Source organism: Pezoporus wallicus, unplaced genomic scaffold (genome assembly GCF_028554395.1).
Source record: "Pezoporus wallicus isolate ANWC-B61680 ecotype Strahan unplaced genomic scaffold, APGP_CSIRO_Pwel_v1 contig_6566, whole genome shotgun sequence".
NCBI classification, from domain to species: Eukaryota; Metazoa; Chordata; class Aves; order Psittaciformes; family Psittacidae; genus Pezoporus; species Pezoporus wallicus.
Window position 1 is genome coordinate 4,004,235 of NW_026638763.1, and position 22,201 is coordinate 4,026,435.

The window sequence follows — 22,201 nt, forward strand, 5'->3', positions numbered from 1 at the left end:
CTCAGTGGCACATCCAAACCTTTCAGCTGAGCACAGGTCTGCAGCAAAGCTCTACGACCAAAGCACTGCCTCCATAACCACAAACCTGCTTGTTGTGCTATTGCATTAAAAATCCCAGTGCGACTGAGCAAGGATTTAGGCCTGAAAGGTTACAAGGAACATCTCTGTGAGCTGATAAACTCAGGGCACTTCAGACTGCAAGAAAACTCCGTGTTTGCCTCTTTCCCATTGCTGAGACATAACAGAGCAGCAGTGCCCCTTGCTTTTGTCAGTGAGAGCAGCACTTGATAACACACCTGCAAGCATCACCTCTGCTACATTCCAGCGCATAACCTGGAGTCCCTGTGCAGCTACAACTGCACTCCCCTGCCTGAGCATCACTACCAGCAGTGGTGGATGGAGGAGTGGATGCTTGTGGCATCTTCCCCTTAGCTTTCTGCTGCCAAACTGAAACAGCTCACGTTTGGGTTTGCTTCATCTCTACCAAGCTTTGCCATCCTCATCTGGAGCTTTTGCAGTGGCAGATGCACTTCTCCCTGCCAAGGAAGGCAGCAAGGGAGAGGGGTCTGACACTGGTCCAGTCTATGTTTTAGAGGAGTGGAGCATGTCACCGTCCTGTGTCCCAAAGGGCTTCCTCCTGGAGCTTCTCCCATCTGAGGTGTGGACACAGGGCATACGGCTGCGGTCATCCTCAACAATAAGCCATTGGTACAGCAGCATCTCTCCATGGCAGAGATCTCTAAGGTGTGCTCATCAGAGAACACCACCCTGGGCACACATCTATGTGCCCGACAGACCCTGCTCTCTACCAGTCTTACTCACTACTTCTGCTGTGCCTTACTGGAGCCCAGCTTTATACTTCCAGCTCCCCAGTGATGAGGATGCACTGGCTTCCTCCTCCTCCAAGCCATGGTCCTCATGGGGCACCATGAGCCCTACGCAGAGGAGGCTGGGTGCTTGGTGGAGTAACTGCAGCCCTCATCCCCTTCCCACTGCCTTGGCCTCCTCTGGCACCCATCTCTCCTGTGCTACAACACAAACCATCTCCTTCAGGACACCCAACTGAGCAGGTTTCCAGTGCGGGCCTCTAGAAACAATAGACAATGGTGGGGGAAAACACACTGGGTGTCAAACGGAGGTACCAGGCAATGAGAGTGGTCTGACAACGCGTGGTGAAGGGTAGGACACACGCTCCACAGCTCCCAGCGCTCCTGGTGGTGCCGGCTGGGGTGGTTTTTGTGTTCCTAGGTACTTTACCCCCTTGGTTACAGACTGTACCTCCAGCATCACCACACAGATCTGTTTGACACACTGGATTATAGCGTCGGGTGTCCCCGAGATTGTCACCGCCCGCTCCGTGGAGTTGGGCAGCATGTCCCCCGCCACTTGAACCTGAGCACCTGTGGACTGGAGACAGAAAGAGACAGGAGGAGAAATCCCACAGCTGAATGCTTTTCCCTTGCAAGCCAGCTCCAGTGCCGCACAAACTCCTGCATCAGCAGGAGCACAGCGGCGATGTCCCATGGGATGCTGCTCCTGCATCATCTCTGCATCCTCTCTGCATCGCATCCTGGGAAGCAATGCATGATGCTAGCAGAATAAGGATGCTGGTTTCCCAGGCTGATCCGCCTTGGTCATGGATCAGCTCGGTGATTACATGCAATGATATCCAGTCTGACTTACCTCCCTGATTTCCTTGATCTTGGAGCCTCCTTTGCCGATCAGTGAACCGCACTGACTAGCTGGCACAACCAGTCTCAGTGTCACTGGAGGTTTGCTGGTAGCAGTGCTGTTGCTCATTGAGTTGGTTATGTCCTTGGGAAGGAAGAGGGCAACCCATCAGCCTTTGGTACCTGACCATCCAGGCCAACCCAAATGCCCTCAGCCAGAGAAGAGGGCTCATGTCCCTCAGACTGTGGCTAGCCTCTGTCTGCAGCTACATCACTGAGCATCCCTGCAGTTAATTCACTGTGAGACCTCTGTGAGTTCACTGAAGCTCAGTTCTTGCCTAGTTAGAGATGTCTGGAAGGTTTTATGCCAGCTAAGCAAGTCCAGACTGGCACGCATGGGTTGCTATCTGCAAACCTATCTGCATTGCAGTCCCCAGCAATGGGCAATGCCAGAGCTACCCATGGGTCTGGATGCAGACCCTTTTACTCTGCCCTTTTAGGGCAAATGGCTGGTGTTTCTCACCTCTTCAAATTTGTAGGCAATCATGGCGAAAGCCTTGAAGATGGCATCGGTGGGGCCAGTGATGGTCACAATTCGCTCAGGGCAATTCCCCTCCGAGATGTTGATCCTTGCCCCGCTCTGGAAAGAAAAGAGAAGCGCTTGGCATAACTACAGACTGGCCTCTGGTCACTACTCCTGCCCTCTGTGATGCTTTCACCTCCAAAAAGCATCTGCTTTGGGTCTTTTAATACAATGCAAACCCCTATGGATCAAGGCAAGACCAGCTCACGGGGTCATTGCTTGTGAGAAGCAGAGCATTGCTTGCTCATCTGATGTTAACTACTTGGTGGCTGCAGGCATAAAGACCTTCAACAACCTCAAGCATCTGAAAAGTGACTTGATTTCAATGCTCATTTAAGAGCAATTCATGGCTCTGGAGAATTCCCATGAAATACAACAGGGATTTGAGGCCAGAGTGAGAAAACTGGATCTGGCTGACCCTGGGAGTTACTGCAGTGTGCAGCTCTGGCCAGGAGACCCCAATGGTCTCCTTCTCCTCCAAATCATGGTACAGAGCAGGTTGCTCACCTCCTCACGCATTTTCTTCACAGTCTCTCCTTTCTGAAACAAGAAGCAGAAGCACAGGCTATTACTACCAAGACTTCCACCTTCAAAACAACCCTTCCAAACACACATCTCTCTGACAGGTGGCAACACAAAGCCAAGCATTTAGGCACCTTTGTGTGCCCGACCCTCCATTCCCATGGGATGGTCAGCTGAAGCCATTGTGGCCCTGATCCCTGTGACTTCAGGTTTCTGATCCAGTATCCGAAAGAGAGATCTAATGTCTTTATTTCCAGATATAAAGCAAGTAAATCTGTGAATCCTTCCAGGGCTGGACAAACTAATAGAAAAATAAGGCATAAGCATATAGGGGAAAGGTGCTCACGCTGCAAACCTCTTCCATTATAAATCTGCCCTTTCAGTACACCAAACCCCTCAATCTTGGATAGCCAGGACTTTCCAAACTACTGTGCAAAGCACCATGTGGAGCTCTTCTGCCCAATTAAGTGCAGAGACAAGCACTGCAGAACTTCAATGGGCCTGCATGACATTTTTAGTCTTAACGAAGCTCTTTAAGTAAAATTCCAGGCAAAATGATCATAAACACCTACTTACGACCCCAGGGAAACAGTTGGGAATGGCACTAGGTTGGGTTTGGGTTGGGTTATTTTAGGGGGATAGTCTTTGATTCCTCTGTGGGTCTGTCATCATTAAGCTCATGCACACAAAACACTTAAGGGCATCACAGGGAAGACGTGACCGATATCTATGACACCGCACGTAGGAAAAGGTGCAGGCAATAGAATGAAATCCACATTCAAAAGCCAGACTTACCTTTCCAATGATGCTGCCAACTTCCTAAAGAAAAGGAAAAACCAAACACAAAGGCGTCAACATCACAAACCGCAAAGACAATCCAGCCCAACTCCATAATGAAGCAAAGACCTGAGGCACCTTGTACCCAGCAATACAGGGCAAGGGGGGCAAGAATGCCCCATCCCTGGCAGTGTTCAAGGCCAGGTTGGATGGGGCTTGGAGCAACCTGCTCTAGTGGAAGGTGTCCCTGCCTGTGGCAGGTCCCTTCCGACCCAAACCAGGCTGGGATTCTATGATTAGGAGCCATGAGCACCATGTGGGAGAGGGAGCTGTGAGGAAACCCCCTTACCTTGCCATGCATCAGCAGCCGGATGGTGAGGGTGACATTTAGGCCACCTTCGGAGACCTTGGACTCCATTTCTTACTGGGAACAGGAGCTGTGCAGTAGCTGGGAGGGCTCCCTGATGCAGGAGGAAGCAGCACCAAGGCTCTATCACCTGGGGATGGGAAAGGGAGATGTTTCCTATCAACACAGTAGGGATGTTGGATGGACCATGCAGAACATGGGAATGCAGTGGCTGGAGGAGCTGCAGGGAGATGTCATGGACTGAGCACCCTACTGGGAGCAGATATTGGGCTTTAAGAGACCCAGAGCACCTATCGCACCATCTCAAGTGTGAACAGGCACTCAGAAGACCAAAAGCCACTTGGAAATATCTATCTGACCTCAGGAAGAATAGTTTTCTACACACATGCATTTGCACCCTGACTGCTGAGCACTGTAATTGAGCGCTGCATCTCAGGACCACGCCATTTCCAGCCATTCCTGCCCTGCACATATCTAACAAAATCTCTGTTCATGTCCCTTTCCCTCTCTTTCTCTTTCCTCCTCTGCCCTCTAGAGGGAAAAGCTCCACTGATGGTTTGAAATCAGGGCTGGAAAATCACAGGAACAGCAATAAATCCTTCCTTCTTTTTTCCCCGACACTTCCTTAGTAGTATCACTGCACAAGGAGCCCTCATATGGGATGTCTCTGCAGCATGGCGAGGCTGATCCTGTCCCAAACGAAGGTGCCAGCATCCTTCTGTATGCAATGCCAAGATGTATACAGCAATGTTAGTTACTCCCCCATGTTATTTAATGCCTCAGTATATAGCAGATGGGGATTTCTGAACCTGGTCACAAATACCTGGCATTTTCCTTTCCTCAGATGGGAACTTAGGTGATCAAAAAGCTAGTTCTCAAGCATTCCTTTGACGCAGAGGCAGTTGAGATGAATAAACATGCACCAATCATGGATGGGAGACGGCTTTGATGTAAAAAGTCTTTCAAGAGGTTATTATGAGACCCAAAATGGATCAAACCCTGCATGATTAGTTGGGTTTGGGCTAAGGTTCACCTTTCATTGTACTCTGTGATAATGGCTTGTAATACAATAGAATTACTGATCATTAAACTGGTCTGGTATGCGTTCTCAGCATGGCCATCACCTCTATCCTTTGGGAGACATGGAATGGGAATTGTTAACAATTACATCTTTTTTTCCCACTGGGCCAACAGGAGCCCAGCTCACTTGCAAACACCAATCTTGAGGCCACTGGATGTTACAAATGAAACAAGAAAGGTAAGAAATTAAATGTATTGGAGGTGTCAAGCCAAAAGGCACTGTTAAGAGTAGAGAAAAGGAGGAGGGAAGTGACAACACTGGGGATCAGAGGAATGGGAATGGGCTGAGAAGTGATGGGACAAGGTGTGAGATCAGGAAGCTCCTCATTCAAGACACCCTATCGCAGGTGAATGGTAAAGGAAAAGGAGTAATTGTGTTGGGCCACCCCAGGCTGATTCCTGTGCATGGGAGGCAACACAGAACAAGCTGATGTATGGAGGAGGTCACTGCTGCTACTGCTCCTGATGTGCCTGGAGACAAGTGCCTGCCCCAAAGAGGTGCCCATGCCGCATGGGGAGGAAAACCATCCCCAGGGATGCCCCAGGAACAACCTGACCTTGATGCAGGGAAAGAGATGAAGCCATGACACCACCCGTGCACCCCAATACAGAGTGAAGCTCCCATCTCCAGCTGATAGCATCTTCTGACAGCATAGCCAGAGGAAGGCAAGAGCCTGTTCACAGCTGATGGCCACAGCCAGTGGCTTGCAGATGCAGCATTCACAAAGCCATCCTGCCCCACAAACCATCCAAAGGGCTTGCTTTTGCAAGCAGCTACAGCCCAGGGTGTCAGCCCCATAGCTGGGGCACCCTGGAGCTGTGTGAGCTTTGCCATTGGGGTGATGGACTCCAAAGCTCAGCAGGATGCTCTAAACCCAGGCACATCACTGCAGTCCCAGTGAGGTGGGTCACGACTTGCCTGCAGAGGACCAGTTGCGGTGGCAGCACTTATGGAAGGGGTCTCTTACCATGATCCCTTTTGCCATCCCTTTGCTCCACATCCCTCACAGGAGGGACCCTGCATCAGGCTGTTATGTAAATTTTTCCGATTGATTGGAAAAGTGGGTCATGTGTTAGCTCCAAATGCTCCTGGCTCTGAGATTTATCAGTGTTATTAAATTAAGCACGCTTCATGCTCCGCTGAGCACCAAAGCGACATTGGCCTTTTCTTACTTGCACTAGCAAAAGGTAAGTCTTTTATAGGGGGGCTCATAAGCTCAATGGAAAGGATGGGAACAATAGAGCCATTTACCCTGGGTGCAAGCCCCCCCTCGCAGCCCTCATTCTTCACAGACAAAGGGCTGGGGAAAAATTATTTCCCCCAAACAGCATTTTAAGCATTTCAGAGCATTTGCTGCCTGCAGAGACCCATCTTGGACCCTTCCTCTTCACCGCTGTGTTCCGCCTAGCTCGCAGCAGCTCTGAAATGGCTTGTTTGTCCATCTACGTGAAAGCCCTGAGGACACCATTACATCCAGTTGGATGGACAGAGTAGATCCAGAGCTCAACTCCAACACAGTGCAAAGCAGGCGCAGTCCCGCAGAGAGCAAAGAGGCAGCATTAGAAGTGTCAAATTCAGCCCCAAAATCCTATTGCTCCAGTCCCTGATGAAGAGTCCCTCTGCATACTTGTAGCCCCCTTCAAACACTGGAAGCTGCTCTGAGGTCTCCCTGAAGCCTTCTCTTCTCCAGGCTGAACAGCCCCAGTGTTCTCAGCCTGGCTTCATACAGGAGGTGCTCCAGCCCCTGAGCACCCTTGTGGCCCCCTCTGGACTTGCTCCAACAGCTCCATGTCCTGCTTATGTTGAGGACATAAGCCAAGCCAAGCTCTGCCAAGCATCATGCCTGGGCAACCACAGGAGAATACCCGAGGCAGCATCTTCCCATCACAGGGAGCAGCCAAATGTCTTTGCACCACAGCAAGGGCATTCCACATGATCTGTCCCAAGAAAGGCAGACAATGCCTGTCCAAACCATGATCCTGCAGCAGAATAAACAGGCCTTTTGTATGTAGCTGCCTTTTCAGGAGAGTGATCAGAGGAGGCATGGTAACTGCCCAGAGCAATCAATTTCTGCCTTCTCCCTTGGCTTTGAAATGAAATATATGGAATTCTTGGAAATTCTGGACTGTTCATCAGGGGCTGCAGCGACAGGACAAGGTGTGATGGGTTCAGATTGAACAGGGGAAGCTCAGGTTGGAGATAAGGCAGAAGTTCTTCCCTGTGAGGGTGCTGAGGCGCTGGCACAGGGTGCCCAGAGAAGCTGTGGCTGCCCCATCCCTGGCAGTATTGAAGGCCAGGTTGGACACAGGGGCTTGGAGCAACCTGCTCTAGTGGAAGGTGTCCGTGGCAGGGGTTGGAACTGGATGATCTTAAGTTCCCTCCCAATACAAACTAGGCTGTGATCCTATAAATTTCCTTACTGTACCACAAATTCCCTATGTCTGAAAAACAGCTCAGGCACCAGTGACCGAGGAGAAGAAAGAAAAATCAAAGCTCAAATAGCAGAAAGACTCCTCATTCCCACACATAAACACATGTAAACATACTCTGATTGTTCTTGTTTCCAAAGTTTTGGAAGCTGGAGCCATTGCTCTCCAACCTGGTTTAGAATAGGAGCTGGAAAAGCAGATGATGGGATCCCTGTGGCTCCCTCCGTATGGGCTGGTGTCCCTGCAGGAGCTTGCTGAAGCTAAGTCCTCCTCTCTTCCCCCTCCCATGCACCCATGTGAGCTCCATGGGCACATTAGCCATGCACGAGCAAGTCCTGCAGTGCAGCTCCAGCAAATGCTGTCTGCACCTCCTCTGCAGACATCCAGATAGCATCATCCAATGGTATGGGTTGGAAAGGACCTTAAAGCCCATCCAGGTCCCACGGGCAGGGACACCTTCCACTAGAGCAGGTTGCTCCAAGCCCCCTCCAACCTGGCCTTGAACACTGCCAGAAGACAGACACACAAGGTAGGGTTTATGTGGTGCAGGCTGATAAACTCCATCACCTCAAGAGCCTGTTGGACAAGAGCCTTCACCAATGTGTGCTGGTGAAAAGGGTCTGTATGGGGATGCTGTGCCCTGAGACCCTACCCTGGAGCATCTTCTTGTTGCTCATTGGCAATGCCACCCTGAGACACAACCGCAGCATGCTCCTCAAGCTCTTTGGTGTTTAGAAGCCCCACCACCAGAAAGATGACCACAAAACACCAGTGTCCTTCACCACACCACAATGTGCTATGGAATGCCCAGATTTCTAATGTGGGTAGCAAACTTTCACATTAAGGATTAACATTTGACCAGCAATTCCACCACTCAAGACATTTTCCACTGCAAGGAGATTCAAACACCTCTTGACCTCTCAATACCACCTTCACAAACCTCAGACCAGCATTTGGAAAGCCTTGGGAAATGAAAGATGTGGTAAACATAGGGAAAAGCCTAGGAAGAAGCTGCTTTTCTGCCCTTTCTCGCTTGCTTTAATAGGAAGTGCTGTCTGCCCACCTGTGTGAGCAGGAGTTTCCTCCCCACTCATCTCCCAGCGCCTTGATCCTGCCATTAAGACCTAATCCGATGATTTCCAGCATCGCATTGAGCAGCTGGGAAGCTCCATGCTGCAGCCAGCCCGGGATTATGACAACAAAGCAGACTGGCCAGGTCAGGATGGGGGTGAAAGGAGGAAAGATGCTATGGCAGAACACCAGAGTCGGGCATTCCCTTCCAAACCCAGGCTCCAAATGGCAATGCAGCAGAAAATGAAGCTATAAGAGGACAGTAGCATCATCTACATGAGTGACACCAAATGCCATTTGCAATGAAGCTGCATTTCCAACTGCTGCTATTGTCCATAGGCACTTGAGTTGATCGCTCCTCCTCTTACTCTCCAGCTTCAGTGGTAATGATAACCCTAACCAAGTAAGTCAAAAAAGCCACCCCGTGCCACCCTGCATCCCTGCTCCTCACCTGCCCTTGACCCTTCACAGGAGACAAATATCCCTGCTCTTGCTGCATCCCTGGATGCTTCATGCTTGGTCATCTGCTCCCTCTCTGGGGGAGATGCCTCCATTTATAGCCCAGGATGTTCCTCATTGGCTGTGATGAGCAATTAGAACCTGTCTTCCCCTCCTTGCTTGTGGGCACTTCCAGTCTCCTTCACCTCTATGCCAATTAGCACTGGGGGGATACAAACGTGCCTTCCTCTGCTCCCTCCCCTCCCCTCACTGCCAGGCCCATCGTAGGGTATCAACTCTCCTGCTGCCTCGTTTGCTTCCTCCATGCCTCAGGTGGGCTTCTCCCACCAACCTCTTTGCAGGCTGCAGCCCTTCTCCATTTCCTAAGCAATCATTTCCTACCACCCTTCCAATCAGGATGGCTTTCATCCTGGATCCTTTACCCTCAAGCTTTTCCAGGGAGAAATCTTGGCTCTAGATACTGGTATTAGCTAGAGTACCTGGTGCAACTCACAGCTCCTGCCACACTGCAGTGGGCTCAGCCTCATCTCAGCCACATCCCAGCCAAACATCCCAACCTCCTATCTGTAGTTTTCCAGTGGAGTTTCATGTGTTTCAGAGGGATTTCTGGACTGATGGATAAACCAAGAGGAATAGAAACCACCAGCACAGGAAAGTGTCTCTACAACACAGCACAAACCGCTGGCTCCAGGGAACGCAGGGAGGGATGCCCAGTGAGAGTTGCTGCTCAGAACAAGGAGAACAACTGCATTTGTGACATTGATGCTGTTGTCATGATCTTCTGTGTGAAGGCTCAGGAACAAAGCTACAGCTTTTCCCTACCAATCTCCTCAGGATGAAGCTCTGGAACATCACTTCATTTGCACACAACGGGACAGCAGAATGATAGCACCTACCTCTTGCCCTGATGCTTGTAGGAGGCAAAACTTGGAGCCTTACATTAGTTACCAGATCTAGAGGAAATTTAGGTAGCCAGAACTGAGATATGCATCCTCAGAGATCTATAGGATGCAGAATTCCCATTCATTCACATGAACCACTGCTGTGTCATAAGCAGAGACTGGACACACAACAAGGAGGGAAATGGGATGGAGCAGGAGCAGGCTGGTAGAAAACCAAGTCTGGGCTTATTTCAGGGCTCTCCGATTGCAGGACCCCGAGCAAAATCAGTCACTGAACCCCTTAAACCACCATCGTGACCAGCTAAGGTCACCCTGCTTAGAATAACATTGAATTGGTTTGATTTTGTGGTGAATTCAAGCTGCTTTCCGAAGGCTGAGGTGAGCTGGTGAGTGGGAACAACACACTTGAATTCAGCCTCTTCCAATGCACCCTCTTGGTGACTTTTGGAACCATTTCCCAATAAACATGTCAGTGACTGTCAAAATGCTTGAGCACCTCAGGAATGTCACCCCATGAGGTGATGAGAGCCAACGCTCTTGGCAGTATGCAGTTGGAACCATTATGACCAAGAGCATCCCCAAGATGTCTGTGAGCCTGGGTGGACTCAAGGCCCTGTGTGCTGAGGAAACAGCACTTCCTGCAATGAGGAATGCCACCCTGATCTCCTCTGGTCTGCAAACAGATTAAAGAACAGATTAAAACCCATCTATCAAAAGTCTTATATGAAAGGCTGGCTGTCCTTCCATGCCCAAGCCAATTCCTTGGAGAGGCTGGGACCAGCAAGGACCAAGCCTTGGCTGGGTCTCTGCTCAGTCTAGATGTGCCCTGGCCATGTGAGGAAGGCAGAGCCAGCAGTTCTGCATTGCACAGCCAGCCTGGACCCTGCCGCAGGGCTCAGCACTGCAGAGCCGGGCAGATTCTGCGGCAGCATCCGAGCGACTGGGAAGACAATCCCAAAGCTCCCATTACTTAGCTGGAATGTCCCCGCCTTGCGCCAGAGAGACCAGGAATGTGACTGCTGGAATGCCACGCTCCATATCTGCAGCCATAGGTATGCAAGGGGACATAGGAAACAAGCCAGCAGTGCTGCAGAGGGTGGCTGGACCAAGCCGCTAGAGGATGGAGGCACTCATGTGATGGGAAGGGCGCTGGGATAACTCATCCAGCATTTCTATAAGCATCCCCTGGGATAAGCCTTCACAGAGGAGGGAAATGACCTAACTGGTAGCAGGGGAGTGGCAGCAACAAGGCTGTTCAATATGGCATTGTCCTGAAAGAGCCAGGGAAGACTGGGGCAGATGAAACCACCTGAAGATGCTCTAACTCCCCCCTCCCTCAAACACTTATCGGTAGCATTCCTGTTAAACTTGCAGGTGACAACCCAGGGAGCAGAAGCTTTTTGGAGAGCAGAACAAGAAGCCAAAGTGAGCTTGGCAAAGAGGAGGAAATAAGATGCAGTTCAGCAAGGCAAAGTACCAAGCTTGGCTGCGTGCAATGAAGCACACAGAAACAGAGGAAGAGCTCTTGAGTAAACTGCAGGGAAGAAGATCCAGGTCAGGCACTGTAAAAGAGCTTCCCCACAGGCATGTGCTGTTGGTGACAGTGTCTTTGTGCCAGTGGTGGCTGTTTAAACCTTACAGACATTGGTGTATTTCCAAGTAAAGCTCATCTCTGTTGGACAACTGCACTTAACACTGAGCAATGCCCAGGGTCAGTCATGCTTTAGGATGCACCCAATTTAGCCTCTCCCCCCAGCCAGAGGCTAAGGAATAGAAATCAGGAGATGACACCTTGCACAGGAGATGCCTTCACAGATGCCCCAAGGGATGCTCTTCCTTCAGCTCCAAAGGACCTCTGTCTTGGCCAAAGAATAGCAGCATTGGAAACAGACCCCTTTGGAAATCAAAGGGTGAGACCACCAGGTAGAAGTCCCCTATGTGCCACTTTTTATATGCCCTTTGTCAGGGGAAGGCCAAAGGATACCCAAAATGATGATGCCTGTGGCTATACAATGCTCGCATAAAGGAGAATAGACCACAGGGAGCTGTGTGGCCCTCAGAGGACAAGCAGGTTGTCCTCCAGAAGCCTTGAAATGAGAGGGCTCCAGGCATACTCCTGTCATCCTCTGTACTGGGGGGCATCCTGGAGAGCTGGGACCAGGGATGCTTCCTTTGCATCCTGCAAAACAGATGAAGATCTGACCAGGAGCATGTCCCTGTAGCTCCCAGCAGCGGGCACTCCACAGCCCCCCCATCGTTCCCCTCCTCCAGAGCTTGCCCTGGTTTTAATCCCGCTGCCAGCATCATCCCAATAATTTCTCTCAGTTTTCAATCTACTGATCCAAGAACAGTCCACAAATCCCTTCATCCCAAGAGCGAAGCAACCGACTGCCTCATCTCATCCGATCTCCACCCCTTTCTCTTTAATCCCTGGAAACAGCAATGAGGCTCACAGTGCAGGGGCTGCCTTAGAGGGGTCTGTCCAGGCGCTGGTGGACCAACCTGGAGCACACAGGGCCAAACAGGAGGTGCCAGGTTAAGACAGCCAAGTGGCCTGTTATTTCAACCATGCTCAGTCTCTACTGATGTTTTGGTTTAGTTTTTAATTCAATGGCAGCCCAATGTCATGCTGTGCAAGACGGAAGATGCAGGGCTGGGGCTACTCTCATGAATGCCACCATATCTCAAAGCATCAGGGGTAGGTACCAACCTTTCCTGATGCAGGGATAGGGAATTCATCCCATTTCACCACCCCCTGCATGCTGGGGACATAATGCACAGCATCATTCTGTTAGTCCCCTCGTGGGGACCAAGCGAGGCTGATGGAGAGCCAGGAACAGCTTGGGCCTGTAAATCCCAGCTCCTCCATGCTCCATTTCTCTGTCTGTGTCATTTCTCCAGAAGCCTGATCACCCTGATACTCTTTGGGAATGGGAGATTGATGAGAAATATGGGGAGACCCTTGGGGTCTCTCCCTGCCCTTGGAGAAGCAACCTGGCATCACTCGCTCAGGACCGAGCGCATCAGTCGGGATGCAGCACTAAACCCCATCCTTCCTTTCCAAGCATCCATTTGCATGGGGCTGGGGAAGGTGGGGGTGAATCCCTATGTGAGGTGGCCACCACAAGGCTGGACACTGTCCCCAGCCACAAGCACTGTCTAGTGGCCATGCCAGAGGTGCAGGGTCCCCATCCTGTGCCCAGCAGTGGCAGCTCTCCCTGGGTATGGCTGGTAAGGAGGAGGAGGATGGACGGGGGCCTTCGGCGGCTGGATCGCCGGCATGCCACGCTCAGACCCTGACAGCAGGCTCCAAAACTGTCACTCCCGATCTGTTTTCACTTCAGCTAAACCTCAACCCCGATTAGAATCAAGAAGAGTCTCCTTCTCCTCTCTCCCTTCTCCCCGCGGTAGGTCCTCCATAACCTTGGGTCTAAACACTGAGCACAACGCACCGGGTGAGGGTGAATCTGCTCCACTGGGGCTGATAGGGAAGGGGGCAACATCACCCCTGTCCCCAGAACTCATCCTGGCAGTCCTGGGTGGGACTTGGAGCAACCTGCTCTAGTGGAAGGTGTCCTTGCCCGTGGCAGGGGGTTGGAACTGGATGAGCTTTAAGGTCCCTTCCAACCAAAACAAGGCTGGGATCCTATGTGCCTGTGTGCGCAATCACTGCACTAGGATGGATGCATTCAGCATGAGTGCTGGTGACCTGCAAAAAGCTCATCACAGCAATGAAGACAGCCCTCACACATCAGGGACACGTTTAAACGCACCTTCTATTCCATCTAGCCAAAAAGCAGCTGCAGAGGCCTGGCAAACTCAAACCACTGGATGGCAGAGGTTCCATCCTGCGCATGGGGCTCCTTTTCGGTGCTGGAAAAGCATCCTCTGCTTCTCCAAAAACAGACACTTGGCTACAGATGAAAGCCGGGGCTGCAAGCACACTGCCCTAGTGGGAATGGGTTTGTCCCTGTGCTGCAGGCATGAGCCCCGACTTCCATAGGGAGCCAAGCTGGATGGCTTGGTGCCTGCTCCACAGAAAGTACCCATTTTTCCCAAACTGGAAGAAGATATAATAAATAATAAAAATGATGGAGTAGAAAAGCATCACCTGAGAAAAATCAGTGGGGAGACCACCAAACCACGGAGGGTAAAAGCATCTCTGGTAGCTACCCACAAGAGCTGCACAGTGGCGAGCATCTCTCCGTGCAGGCATCCACGTCCCCTCTTCTCCCACTTTAAATGGGTGCTGGCCGCCATGGACATGGTTTGCTCCATCCCATCCTGAGTGCATCCCTGTTTCTGATCCTATGCACTAAAACACCACAGCTTCTTCAATGTTTTGAAGACATTAAAATAGCGTTGAAACCACTTAAAGAGCTGGTTTGGTGTGTTTTTTTTGCCTTGATCCATAGCCTTTTTTTTCCCCACCATGAAATGATGGGTTTAATTCATAAAGAGATGCCATCTCCATTCAACCAGCTTAAAAAAACAGTTATTTCTCAGGAAGATAGAATTTTTTCTGCATCTGAGAAGATTAAATATGTTTATAGGAATTAATCCATCAAAGAGGGGAGAAAGCTGAGATTCAGAGTATCAGATATATGACAGAATTGGTTTGGAATTCTCTATTAAAAGCCAAACCCCAGATATTAGGGAAAACTGAGGGTTGGTTTTCTGTAGCAAAATGCAGGATAGCATCTGCCTTTGCATCTGTCAAAGCAAAGGTCAATCATTTTATGGCAACTTAAACACATCACCCTCAATCCACCGTTTCTGCTTTATTTGGGTGACTTCCGACTCATAAACTGAGGTTTTCTAATCTGGTTCACATTAAAATGACATTATCCCAGAAAATTCCCAAACCAAGAAAAATACATTCGAGAACATTTTCCCTTTTTAAGAAGCGGATGATATCTGGGGATCGGATTTAACAGCGTTTAAGTCCTTTATAACCTTTGTAACTCGGAGTCCACTTTCCTACCTAGAAAACAATGGGATAACCAAAGGAAATGCAATGGGAACATGACAATGTCAGAAGGAATTTTGCTACCCTGAGTAAAATGGGTATCTGAAGGCAAACTGAAAACAAAGCCTCAGAATCAAAGGGATTCCACTTTCTCAATCTCATTTTCCCAGCACAAGGAAACGAAAAATCATGGAAATAAGACCAAAAAGGTATAAATGAAATCAAAGAGGAGGTGATGAATATCTACGATGGTTTAGTATCAAATGCTTTAAGCAATTCCCACCCAAACACTGTCCAAAGCCCGCTCTGTAAACCACACGCATTAGGAATGGCTGAAGGTTCTGGTTAACGCAGAGCTGGATGCTTCCCGATCTAGGGATACAACCTTCGGCATTAGAAAGGTAAAATCCAATTGGATCAAATTGAAGCAAATGCCAAACCAGGGCACAATGTTGCCAAGATATATCTCCTAGGAGAGACTTGAGCAGCAGCCATTGACTCGCTCATGCACCTCTTTCTCCCCTAATTCCACCTCCTTCAACACAGACTTAGATTCCCTCTATCACAGATTCACTTAAGACAGCTCTTAAGCATCCCAAGCTCTTCTAACCCACACTGAGCCCCAGACCTGACTTACTCAATGATTCCTCCCCAGTTCCCATCGCTAGGAGAAGTTGCCCACGGCAGGTGGTCTTTCACCAACACAATCTTCTTACCTTTCTCCAAAGAGCTGCTTTAGTGCTGACAGGGTGTCCGCACAGATGGCCGGTCTTTCCACGTTTGGAAAGGAGGAGAAACGCAATGGATGGAGGGGGGGAAGGAAAAAAGAATCGCAGTGATTTGTTTTTGTTCTTTCCGCAGAGGGCTCTGAACCTCATTGGCCCTGGGAGATCCACCACGTGGCATGGGATGAAGGGCACGTGACCTATTTTCTCCCAAATCCCTGGGTTTTGCTGGCAAAGGGAGAGGCGTCCCCACTGCTCATGTCCTTGTCATTCCAGTGGGCTTGGGTTTCTTTTTGGTTCGTTTTTAAAGGCCACTGAGCAAATGGGGTTGCCCCCAGGCGATGAGGGCGAACCAGCCAATGCTTTTCCAAGGGAAGGAGAAAGGAGCTGGGATCTGAGATGAGCCCATGTGCAGGGGGGAGATGTAGGGATGCTGACTGAGCCTGCACGCCCACTCCAGGGACAGAGCATCCAGGAGGTAAAGGAGGGCAACAGCAATGCACATTTGGCTGCTGGGCTTAAATCCGACAGCAGCAGCAGCAAGGACCGGGCTGAAGCCCTAATTCCTGACTCTTGGAGGAAATGGGATGCATTACAACTGCTCCATCACTGCAAAAAAAGAGATCAGCTTGTGCCCCTGTGTTGCTCCTGATTCCATCCTCTCCTGCTCTCTTATTTAATGCATGGTGGTTGCATTAACCAAGTGTCCTGCTTTGGAGGCTGCAACAGCTTTCTAGGCAGGACCCAGTGCATGGCTATGCAAGGCTTGAAGGGTGTTTCAGAACGTTACTCCCCCACCAAACCTGAACCACAGCACAGTTCTGGGGATATTCTGCCCTAGTAGGGACTATGAGGACCTACGGAGGAAGGCAAGATAAGCCACAGGGTCTGACTGACTGGCAATGAGGGTCCCTCCCTCCCAACTCTGTATTTCCCAAGGGACAGCAGCTCTGAGCCACCAGGGCCAAGAAGCTCATGGCCTTCCCTTGGTAACTGCAGGTACCAGTCCATCAGTGTCAGGACACTCAGGCTGGGGAATGGAAAAGTTGTATTTGGAGCCTAAGACATCCTCTTGTTTTTCCCATCACAGCTCAAGCCTATAGGTTGCACCAGTCAGAAGTGGAGAAGCCATCTCCAGCCATCCTATCATTGAAGAGCTCGAGCCATTCCTATCTAAAGGTAACACTTAAGGCTCCTTGAAGAACCAGCTGAGCTTGGGCTTTGGTGAAAAAGAACAGCTCTGGCCTCCTTTGTGCCTTCTTGGAATCACTGAATCATCATAGAATCATTGAATCACAGCATCGTAGAAAGGTTTGGGTTTGAACGGACCTTAAAGCTTATCCAGTTCCAACCCCCTGCCATGGGCAGGGGCACCTTGCACTACAGCAGGTTGCTCCAAGCCATATCCCAACCCAGCACTGCTGGTTCTTCCCTGTGGCTGCTCCCCTGCACACAGCTCTGCTCAGGGATGGGAAGCATCAGGAGCTCAGTCCCAAGCCTTTCTCAAGGCCAGATCGTATCACCATGCTGTTCAGACAGAAGAGCCATAAAATACCCCAAACATCATAGAGAAGTGCAAGGTTTCACTTGAAACCCTCTCTGTATGGGAGGTTTGCACTTTTCCAGCCACCACCCAAGCAAGTGGGGCATTTCATCCCAACAAAGTACAAACTGAGGGAGGAGAAACTTCCCATGCTCAAACCCAAGCTATGGACACAGCCAAAAGCATTCAAGCTCACTGTTTTCCCCTCCCACGTTAGGCAATGGCCAAAGGGAGAGAAGAATCCCCCCACCTTCCGTCCCCATAGCTCACCGCCTTCCCCAGTGCTGCCCAGCTAAATCTGGCTCCTCAGTAATCTTCTGCATAATTATATAATAGAGAGGCAGGTGGAGGAATGATTTTAGGCAGAAAGCAAGCTGGATTAAAAGATCAGAACCAGCAATACTGAGATTAAAATGGTTTGTTATTTTCAGCTGCTGGAAATCTGTGGCTAAAGCCACAGAAGATGGGGAGGGAAGGTGCAGCATCTTTCTTTCTGCCCCAAAACCAAGCTTTCTACGAGTTCTAGGTTTCCAACCTGTGCTCAGGTTTGGCTTCCCAACACATTTTAGCCAAAGACTTAAAAACAACATGGAGATGCTTCAAGATCCATTTTGCCCTGTGAGCCAAGCCCGAATTAAACCCCATCAATGCATTGCTGCTTGTTAATACATCCTTGACTCAATGAGTCAGCGTGTGGCTGGGCGCATCATTACCTATGAGAAACATGCCTCCTGGCACACAGCATGGAATCATGGAATCAGCCAGGTTGGAAAAGACCTTTATTATCATCCCCAGCACTGCCAAGGCCACCACTAACCCATGGCACTGAGGCCTCGTCTCCACGGTGTGTGAGCACTTGCAGGGACGGTGACTCCAGCCCTGCCCTGGGCAGCCTGTTCCAATGCCTGAGCACCCTGTGGGGAAGGAATTGTTCCTCAGCTCCATCTAAACCTACCCTGGTGCAGCTTGAGGTCGTTTCCTCTTGTCCCGTTCCTTGGGAGCAGAGCCCAGCCCCTCCTGGCTTCATCCTCCTTTACCAGTACCAACACCCCAGCATGTGCCTCCCCGCACCCCCAAGCTGATGGCAGGGAGATGCTTACCGGAGAGGCAGCCACAGCTGGGAGAAGCCCATCAGACAGCAGGACAGCTCTCTGCAGGCACCTATATGGTGTCCCCCTGGCCCCCAGCAAGGTCGGTGGCCTGGGGTGCCGTGCTCTGACTGATCTCTCTGGAAAGGCGTGAAGGGGAGGGCAGGGATAGGACAGTGGGAAAGGGAGCGGACACTGGGGGCCAAGCTCATCACCCACATCCAGGATCGATGCTGCTGCTCATTCACCTTCATGTTCCTATTAAGCAGAAGGGTCAAGCTGGGAAATCATTTGCCACTAGTAGGCACGTCCCCATCACCCACCCTCCATTCCCTCCCCTCCATAGACTTGTGTTGCAATCATAGAGGCACAGAATCAACCAGGCTGGAATGGACCTTCAAGATCATCAAGTCCAACCTAATGGACTTAACCCAGTGCTGCCAAGGCCACCACTAACCCACGTCAAAGCCTCTATCCCGCGGAAAGAGGTGTCTCCTCCATGGATGCTTCCCACCAGAGCACCTTGCTAACTCCAAACCTTTTCAGGCTATCCTGGATCACTCATGGCATTGCCGGATGTGAGATGGAGCAGCAGTTTCCCAGTGCCAAGTGGTCTCCAAAGTCCTCTTCCAGGACTATTGTATAGGAAATCTATGGGGTTCCTCACACCCAAAGATTTCCTATGCAACAGTCACAGTACTACATGCACAGGATCAACTCTGCCTTCAAAGGATGAAATCCCATGGTGCAAAACACAGCCTTGAAGAGGACTAAGCATTTAGAACCAACACACCACCTTGCTTTGCTTTGAGAAAGAAGCTGCTGGCTTGCACAGACCCCAGGCTGCTGTCCTACGTATGGATGTGGGAACAGGGCTGGGAGAAAGGATGGGATATTGGACTGGAGCATGGGAAGGCAGAAAAATGAAGACACGTTCCTGGTGGGGATGTTGTAATGTTTATCAAAGTGATGCGTCAATAACCACTTATTGCAGGAAAGCACCTTCACTAAGAGAAGAGAACAGAGTTGTCGGACAGACTGGGGTCAGGAGCACTTGTAGGAGGACAGTTTGGGGACATGGTCTCAGGCTGGACACTCAGCTTCCCCAGAAAGGACATGTCCTGGCTTTCTTGGGCTTTGCAATAGGGATCCTATCCCCAAGACCTGCTGCACTCAGGGAGATGCAGCAGGGAAGAGACAGGGCCCTCTAGGGATGTGCTCCTAAACGCATCCTTCCTTCAGCTCATGGCTACAAAGCCATTCTCCACCCCCCAAAACAACCCTTTAGAGGTGGATATATCTCTCAGGAGCTGCCCATAGCACATTGGAGCTGCAGACAGTGGCCTTAGATGATGCATACTCAAGACCAGGCATAACCAGTACCCATCACACCTCACCACTGATCACAGACAGACCTCTAAGTAGGCTGTGGGACAAGTTCTACTCCTGCTGCACTGTATTGAGTTACCTGAAGCCTCCATCCCCTTACCCAAAAGGCACCATGTTGTTACAGGGACAGGCCGTTGCTCTGGTCGGGCTCTCCCAGCATTTTACATGATGAAAACAGGGATTAGCGACACTTGGAAAAGGAAAGAGAAAGAAGAGAGGTGGATTTGTCTGTGACTGAAACATTGCTGCTTTATGGAGCTGTCTTCTCACTCGGAGATGCGCCTCCTCTTCTTCACTAATGGAAAATGCTGCCCCGCTGTCCATTTGTGATAGTCAATGCCTGGGACAACACAATGGCCCCAGGCCAAAGCAGATCTATTTTAGTAACAAAAGCAAGAATGGCTCATGGAAACGACCCCGCCTGTGCACTTCCCAACTGAGCTACTTGGCTTGGTTTTAATGGACCCTTATTGCATGCAGAAAGCAGGTGGCCAAGTGCAATGAGGGCAGTGGCAGCAATAGGAGACCTGCATGGATGCAGAGGCCCCAGCCTCTCATCGAATCCCTGTGAGCAGCATTGCAGGGAGCAAAACCCCCTTCCATATAGAGCCACGTCCCTGCAGTGCAGCAGTTCCTCTCTCTGCAGAGCCCAGCCACATCCTCGCTGTGGTTTATAGCCCAAGGGAGAGCACAGTGCAGAAGACATCCCCCAAAACCAGGATGTGGGAAGCGATTGAGCTCACCTTACCTTACCCTGCAGGCTGGCCTGGAGCTCCAGAGTGATTCCTCAGAGGATCCAGTTGCACCAGAAACGGGCATTGCTGAGCACAGGATGGAAATGGGTGGTCCACAGCAGAAGCCTGCAGAGCAGGATGGGGTAGAGGTTAGGCACACAGGGAGGAAGTACACCCAATGGATGCTTTTCACCCAGAATAAGAGAATTTCAGAGGGAAAGGGAACATAGCTTGAGTTGGAAGGGACAAAAGGATGGGGAGCATCACATCCAGGCTGTTACAGGGCAGGCAGCAAAGCCCTGTCTATGCTTTTCTCTGCATGCAGAGCAGGTTGGGCAGGTCCTACCCCAGCATCCCTGAACAAGGGAAGCCATCCAAAGAGCTGGGCTGTGAAGGGTCATAGAATTATAGAATGATTAGGGGTGAAGGGACCTTAAAGCACATCCAGTATCAAACCCTGCCACAGGCAGGGACACCTTCCACTAGAGCAGGTTGCTCCAAGCCCCTGTGTCCAACCTGGCCTTGAACACTGCCAGGGATGGGGCAGCCACAGCCTCTCTGGGCACCCTGTGCCAGCGCCTCAGCACCCTCACAGGGAAGAGCTTCTGCCTGAGAGCTCATCTCAATCTCCCCTGTTCTGGCAGGTTAAAGCCATTCTCCTTGTCCTGTCGCTACAGGCCCTTGTCCAAAGCCCCTCTCCAGGTTTCCTGCAGCCCCTTTAGGCACTGGAGCTGCTCTAAGGTCTCCCCTTAAGGAGTCTTCTCTTCTCCAGGCTGAACCAGCCCAGCTCTCTCAGCCTTTCACCCAGAAATGAAGCTGCAATGGGAATAATCCCGCACATTCCAGTGGCATTGGGCGCCAGGTTATTTGTATTGCTCTCTTTTTGCTGCTGCTCCCTATAAGTTAACTGGGGCATGCATTACCCATCAATAACATCCACCGAGCAGCCTGAGCCATTAATAAGCCAAGTGCCAGAGGGCACAAAAGCCTCTCCATAACCAAAATACCTGGGTGAGCTGCAGGCCCCACTCATTGCTTGGACTTGGAGCTGCTCTGGATGTGCTGGGGCAGGCTGTGTGTGCCAAGGGGGAATCTTCCTCTTCCCAATGACTCATCGAGAGCCAGGCTCATCCCCAGTGACCCGGGCACCCGGAGATGACTGCCATGGGAAGGAGCCTATCTGCAGGAGGGGAGCCCATGGAACTCCCCGAGGTCAGGCTTCAGTCCCACCTGCTGCTCACAGCAGCATCAGCACTAAGATCAGAGCAGGATGCTCAGGGATGCATCCTTTTGGAGCTTGAAAGCCTCCAAGGATGGAGACTACACAGCCCCTCCAAGCAACCAACTGTCCTCGGAATGAATGCTTTTTCCCTTATAAGACCCTATATGTTTCTCTGAAGGGAAGCCATGTCCCCAAAGGAGTGGCTGCATTGCCAGCTGGTGTCACCTACAAGAAGGACAGGTCTCAAAATGGATCCTGAGGAACTCCACTACGCAAGCAAAGTAAATGTCGAATCCCACTGTCCCAATCATAACAGACAGAGAGTGAACAAAAACAAGCCCCAAACCAGCCAAAAATGATGGGAAACCCAAACTGCATCTCACATTTGGAGGAGCAGAGGGAGTAGTTTGGGATACAGTGCAGGCAGCAGGGAAGGACCTGGAAGCTCTCTGCACCCTGGGATGCCCAGCCAGCCCCCCACCACCTTAAAACCAGCAAGAGCATCCTCCCAGCACTGCTGTTGTGACTGAATTCCAGGCAGCAGGGAAACACAAGGGCAAAACAGCCCCAAGCAAAGGAATCCTTAGTAATGGTTTGTTTCCATGCCCATCAGCACAAACTCCTGGTCACCGAGTCCAGCATTGAGAAAAAGACAGACACCCCTCCCCCC

At 50.8% G+C, this 22,201-nt stretch overlaps 1 protein-coding gene across 2 annotated transcripts in view; it reads right to left on the reverse strand.

The window, feature by feature from the left end:
• The window catches only part of PCBP3 (poly(rC) binding protein 3), a 41,798-nt gene extending 21,380 nt beyond the window's left edge, over nt 1-20,418 (reverse strand). Inside the window, exons 1-7 of one of the 2 annotated variants that reach the window (XM_057412365.1) lie at nt 20,319-20,418; nt 3,902-4,049; nt 3,571-3,594; nt 2,761-2,793; nt 2,194-2,310; nt 1,684-1,815; nt 1,279-1,407 (exon numbers count right to left, since the gene is read on the reverse strand). In XM_057412365.1, coding sequence (XP_057268348.1) covers nt 1,279-1,407; nt 1,684-1,815; nt 2,194-2,310; nt 2,761-2,793; nt 3,571-3,594; nt 3,902-3,970 — 504 coding nt within the window. In that variant the 5' untranslated portion in view covers nt 3,971-4,049; nt 20,319-20,418. The remainder of the gene's footprint in view (nt 1-1,278; nt 1,408-1,683; nt 1,816-2,193; nt 2,311-2,760; nt 2,794-3,570; nt 3,595-3,901; nt 4,050-20,318) is intronic. The other variant, XM_057412364.1, reaches the window with a different exon arrangement.
• Nucleotides 20,419-22,201: the final 1,783 nt, after the last annotated feature.